The following is a 6,337-nucleotide window of genomic DNA, read 5'->3' on the forward strand; positions in this document are numbered from 1 at the left end:
GGCTGTGGCTTTGAAGAGGCCCAAATGGGCTTCCTCGCCCTCTCCTTGCCCCAGGCTCTGTCCAGGAGAGTCCGCAGGATGTCTCCAAAGAGATCAGATTTCAACCACCCTCATCCCTAGTTAGCATGGCTGGTGATTACGGGAACTGCAGTGAGATGCATCTGGAGACAGATGTATCTATCTACTTGGGGACAGATGCTCAGGAAAGCAACCAGCATTCCAGGTTTCAACCTCATGCGGGAGAGTAGAAAAGAGGATTTTCCATTTGCGCCACTCCAAGCTACAGTTGAGGGGAGGGCTGCACAATGCATGGCACACAAAGTATGCGCAGCCTTGCAAGCCCCCGTGCCCAATTTGGAAAGCCAATCGATCCGCTTCTGCCTTGAAAGGCCTCCAGGCTTCCCAGGCCCTTGCCCCCCCCCCCCCACGGCTCCCCTGCCCCCTATCCGACTGCCCGGCACTCCTTGGCAGCTGGCCGTGATTTCTAATGTATCCTTATGGCCTTTCCTCTCTGAGCAGTGAAGTCCTGGTCTATGGGGACATTTTCAATTAAAATGGCATGATTGACAGGCCACCCTTTCATAGTTGAAAGTCTATTTTATGCTTCTGCAGAAACTATAATATTTTGTTAGAAAAAAAATCAAAGAGAAAGCAGAAAAGACTCAGGCGAAGGATCCTAACGGACGGTAAATGCAGCAGCCAGAAAAAGCCTGGAGAGATGGGGTTGTACCCTCAGGGGTCCAGAGATATAATCCCCCCTCCCATCCTGGGTGCAGAAGACCCTTCCTCAGTCTCCCCACAGCCATTTTCTTAGAGCTGCTCCTGCTGCTCCGTGGTGCTCCCTCGCTCTGCTTCGTATCAGCCCCCTCCCCGCTCTGGCCCCATTTACGTCCAACAAGGGAATCCCAACAGGGAGGAAGCTTTGCTTTCCCTCCTCTTGAGCAGCCTCGGTGCCCTCAAAACCCCTAGTAGAATAAGAGTAGCCGGACAGCAAAGAGTTTGCATGGAAGAATGCTCTACTTGTGTTCTTACACAAACAACAGCATTTACACAATGATTGTTGGGGCTTCTGGCCAGGCAGCCCGATGGACTCAGTGACCACTGGTCAGCCTTCCCTCCCTCCCTCCTGCAGCAAAGCATGCAGTTTCCTTGCCCTTTGATTCTCTAAATACGTCTGGACTGTGGCAAAATTGGGCCTCCCACTGGTACGATCCCATGGGCTATTGCCCCTCCCCCATCCTCCAAGACCCCTTAAGCATCCCTGAAGTGCATAGGGAACTCCTTGGCTTGCTGACCCTCCGCCTGCAAAGGTTCCTGCCTGGTTCGGGGGGCTTTCCCCTCTTCTCCCCTCCCCCTTCAGAAGGATCCCTGCAGCCTAGGAAGGTTCTGCCCCAGCACAGCAACAGCCCCAGCCCCCCCCCCCCATGCCTTCGGGGCTTCCAGTGAAGCCTCCACGTTGCCATGAAACCCAGGGACCCTCAGAGGCTCTTGGCTAAGGGGCTCCGTTTTTCTGGAGCTCCCCATTTTTGCAGGAAAGTACAAGGTGCCCGTTCACTTCTGCCGCCAGTCCGTTCTGGCTTGGGGTCCATTCCATGCAGATGCTTTGCCCCCCAGAACGGCCCCCATGGATGCTCCCGAAGTCCCTGCCGGAGTGGAAGTCGAGCGAGTGGTTGCTGATCTGTACAGTTGTGTTCTCGGTCTCTCCGTCGTGGGCAGAAGTCCTGCGGCTGGCAGTGGCGGACCTGAAGCCCTGCTTCCTGCACAGGATGTGCCGCTGGATGATCTTCCTGAAGGTGCAGCGGAACTCTCGGATCTGGTAGGCGTAGATCAGGGGGTTCACCACGGAGTTGGCGTGGGATAAGATAATGGCCAGGTACATGACCCCGGGGGGAGGCTCTTTGCAGGTGGGGCAGAAGAGGGTGAAGCAGTTGATCAGGTGTAACGGCAGCCAGCAGACAGCAAACATCCCCACAATGAAGGCCAGAGACTTTGCTGCATGGACCTCTTTCTGCAGAATGTATCGGGACCGCTCCCCGTGCATCGCCTTGTTTTCCATCTGCTTGAGCTGCTGCCGGGCTGTCATGAAGATCTTCAGGTAGATCCCAAACATCAGGAGGAGAGGAAGCAGCACACAGGCAAAGAAGTTGTAGTAGACCATGTAATCCATGGTGACCACAGTTGCAAAGAGGCAACGCACCTTATTGCTGCTGCAGTTGGTTCTGTTCTCCCTTTGCCCATTCTCTTCCAGAGCGTTCCTGGGCCAGCCCAGCATTGGTGTCAGGCCAATAATGAAGGATAAGAACCAACAGATGGCGATGACTCCCTTGGCACGTGAGCTGGTCACCAGGGCATTGTACCTGGAAGAAGAGCAGAGAAAGGCTATGTGTGAAATCCCATCTACATGGGGAGAGAAGAGAACAGAACTGATCCATTGATAGAATCTGTCCAGATTCCAGCTTCTTCTTGCTGCAGAATCACTCCATCACAACAGGAGAGAGCTGGGATCTGGTGCTGTGGAACGTGGCCAGCACTGCGTGGACTAACCGACAGTGGGATTCAATCCACCTCCCCAGCAGGTCTCCACCCATGCCAGGCCTTGCCCTCACTTCCAATTAGATCTTTCACTAGAGGCAGATGAGAACTGAACATTGCACCTTTAAAAAAAACACCAAGCGCTGTTAAGTTCATCCTAAAAGGATCCTCTATCAACAGGAAGCCGGGATTTATGATTCTAGCCATACTGTAAATAATCTGGGAATTTGTTCACTGTGAAGTTCCCCAAGGAATTCTGGAAACTTCATCTCACAATAGTGAGGGTCTCTGTTGGAGACTCCATTCACCCGGCTACAGTTCCCAGCCATGAAAACCACACACATAAAGAGTTTCCAAAAATGTGACTTTTAGAGGTTCAGTCTTGATGTTGGATATAAAATTAATAAATAATGTTCACAATCTTTTGTGCCCCTGATGAACCCCAAGTGCGTCTGTCTCGTCTGGTGAATCCTGGGTTTGAAGTACTCCGTGGTGCAACGTTCTGTGTTTGAAAATCCTTTGTAAGGAGGATTTCTACTTTCCTGGAGTCAGAGGAGAAGAAGGGAAACCTGGATGCCTCCCCCCACCCCCTTTATGAGCCGCTCCTGGGCCAAGTAATCCCGGGCCAAGCCCAGGCACGGGGGAGCCTCACTGTGAAGCTAGGGGATCATGGGAAGGCTCCAGAGAGAAGCAGCCAGCTCACCCTCCCCTGTGGCCTGCAGAGAGACAGTCTCCAGGCTGTCCTCCCGGTCCATCCTCCGGCCTTTGGAAGGTCCCAAGAGGCTCCTGGAGGGTTCTCTTCTGTGGTGAGGATGGGAGAGGCCCCGGGAGGCTCCCAGTGCAGAGTCCTTTGAGGCCTGTGAGAGGTCCTGGGGGATTTTGTAATTGAAGACAATTCCTTCCGGGCTCATAAAGGGGATTTCTAAGAGCCACATTCATGAAAGATTGAACGTTACAATAATCTCCTCCAGCGGATTCAGAAAATGGTGAGAAGCCAAGGAGGAAATGAACGTCACTGAGAGGGCGGGCAGATAAATCTCCCAAATAAATAAATGGAAATAAAAGCGGTTCCTGTCTAATTATGTTCGGTGGGCAGTTTTGCAAAAAGTTGCCTGATGAGAACCCATTGCTGGGAGTTAGGAGGAAACTGCAACGCAACAGTCTTGTGGTGTGAAGCCCCCCAAAAGACAATAAAAGGGGAGTTTGGAAAAGGGAAGAGGAAGATGGTGACCAGGAGGGAGTAAAAGCTCTTTGGACTGTGACAAAGGCTGCAGAACTGTCATTCATGCCGGCTCTTAAAGAAAGAGCAGCCCACGTGGAGTAGCATTTATACAAATAAAAAGCAGTGCTATTGCTATTCCTTCTTTTAATTAAGAAATTCTTAATGTCCATTTCCATGAAGAACGTGGCACCTCTCTCTGTTAAATCTAATTCTGCTATTTTAATCTATTTACTTGTGCTATTAAAGTTTTTTAAAAAAAATATTTTATTTCTGTCTTCTAGGATACTAGCTTTTACTTATGCCATCTGCAAAATTATTAAGCATTCCTGTGTTTGTTCACCTGAATCATTATTATAAAATCCTGAAAAACAAAAGTTCCAGGTCCGATCCTTGCACCTCACTCAAATTTGATTCTCTGGTCAATTTTTAGCCAATTATATATCAACTTAATTTTTATCCCATCTAACTTGGTTGTTTTTAATGTTTTAATTGGTTGAGTTTTATAGTTTTAAAAATTATTTTATGATTTTTAATGTTTGATTAGGAGCAGCCCAGAGTTGGTTGAAAGATGGGTGACTGTAAATGTTTTAAATAAATAAATAAACTCACCATGAATTAACCTGCGATCAGAATCTCATGGGCTGCTTTGTTAGACGTTCTGCCTCAATCAAAACAGATTAAATCTGCAGCATTTCATGGAGGCTGTTATAGCTCAGCCTCCTAATCTGCTTCTAGGATTTTCTCAAATATTCATGTCAGGTCCGTAGTTCCCCATAGATTCCTTTCCCCCTCCTTTAAAGAAAGGACCTTTGCTCGCTTTCACTTCATAATTTGTCCAGGTTTTCCCAAAGAGAAAGCTTCCCCCTGCTCATCAGCTAGTTTATTCTTTGTAGACTGAAACTCAGATATTTCCTACCTCAAGCTTCAATTCTACCCCTCTGTCCTGTTCCCCCCCCTCCCCCCGTTTCCTAGTGGAAAGCACTTATCTCCTTGTTGGAGAAAACTGGAGCAAACAAGGAATTGGGTCTCTGTCTTTTTTGTGGTTCTTAATGGGGGCGCTTCATTGCCCCCATTAAAGAGCAAATATTTTGATTCTTTGAATTTGTGCCTATCTAAAGAAGCCTTCTGCTCTTCTGGAAGTCCTTCTCCAACTGTAGCTCATTCCTACCCAGGGAATCTCGTTGCTGAACAGCTCCAAAAACTCTTGAAAAAACAGCTTTCTAGATTCAGTTTTATGCGATTCTAACCAGGTTTTGAACTGATATCGCTTTTAAAGCCTTGTGCAAGAGGGAAGGGGGGGGGGTTGATGGTTGTCTCAAGGTTGTGCAGCCACTCAACCTTGGTATCTTATTGGAGCCTTCCTGGCTAGGAAGCTGGGACTCTGCATTTCAGGATGGTGCTACTTCAGAAGGAAGCGCTGGGGGATGGCTGCTTTCTCCTAGGCAGTTTTGCTATGGGCTTGCCTCCTGGAACTGGGGCCCATGTCCTTTAGCCTCTGGGGCAGCTGATTCAGGGACAAGGGTTGAGACATCACAAGATGCAGAGAACACCTGCTTTATTTCTCAAGTGTCCAGCAAAAGAGTCCTCTGCGTGTTTGGAAGGAGGCTCCCTGGGGCCAGCAGGAGCCTGTTCTGCTGTGCATGACAATCCCATGCGCCTGGGGCACAGGCCCTGCTAAACCACAACCTTGGAATTGTGCAGAGAAGCCCCTCCTGAGGGTGCCGCAGAGATTTCCCCAAGAACCAGAGGGCAGGACGAGAAACAGAGGATGGAAGCTAATCAAGGAGAGGAGCAACCTGGAATTATGGAGAGACTTGCTAACAGGGAGGACAATTAACCATTGGAAGGCCTTGCTTTCAGAAGCTGTGGCTGCTCTTAAAGGAGGTCTTCTTAAAGACTGGAGGTCTTTAAGAAGAGGCTGGACAGCCAGCTGTCTGAAATGGCATAGGGTCTCCTTCTTGAGCAGGGGGTTGGACTAGAGGACCTCCAAGGTCTCTTCCAGCCCAGTTATTCAGTTCTGCATCTTTGGCATATTTACCTGAGAGGAATACGGATAGCAATGATCCGATCGATGGCAATGGCCAGGAGGCTGAAGATGGAGCTCTGGGTCAGCACCAGGACAAAGCAGGCGATGAAGAGGCAGCTGTAAAAGAAGGTGCAGAAGCCGGTGCTGATCGTGATGGCGAAGGGGATGGCCAGCACTCCCACCGCGATGTCAGCTATCGCCAGGGAAGCCACGAAGTAATTGGTGACGTTCTGGAGGTTGCTGTTGAGATAAACGGCCCAACAGACCAGGACGTTCCCAAAGATGGCCAGGAGGGCGATGAGCAGTTCAAAGGCAATGTAGGTGATGTCGGTAAGGAAGTTCTTGTCCCCAGGCACTAGCATGGTGAGCGCGGCTTAAAGCAGGGGCCGGGGACCCTCGTGTCCATAGCTGCAGGCCTCTTCAGGCTGTGATGGCAGAGTGGGTGGGCCGGCCTTCAGGAGGCCAAGGCTGGGGCAAGCTCCAGGCAGTGCAGAAAAGGCGGCCTCCCACATGGAGCCCATTCATTCTCCAGATGGCAACTCAACACCTGTTTCTGC

At 50.1% G+C, this 6,337-nt stretch overlaps 1 protein-coding gene across 1 annotated transcript; it reads right to left on the bottom strand.

Moving 5' to 3' along the window:
* Positions 1–995: 995 nt before the first annotated feature.
* Positions 996–6,331, bottom strand: ADORA2A (adenosine A2a receptor). Its single transcript, XM_081966758.1, has 2 exons — positions 5,793–6,331; positions 996–2,357 (listed from the first exon to the last, which is right to left on the bottom strand). Exons 1-2 carry the CDS (start codon positions 6,140–6,142, stop codon positions 1,493–1,495), a joined length of 1,215 nt encoding a protein of 404 aa, XP_081822884.1. The 5' UTR covers positions 6,143–6,331; the 3' UTR covers positions 996–1,492.
* Between the last annotated feature and the right edge of the window lie 6 nt (positions 6,332–6,337).

The sequence above is a fragment of the Natrix helvetica genome (assembly GCF_964273705.1).
Source record: "Natrix helvetica genome assembly, chromosome: 14".
Lineage (NCBI taxonomy): Eukaryota > Metazoa > Chordata > Lepidosauria > Squamata > Natricidae > Natrix > Natrix helvetica.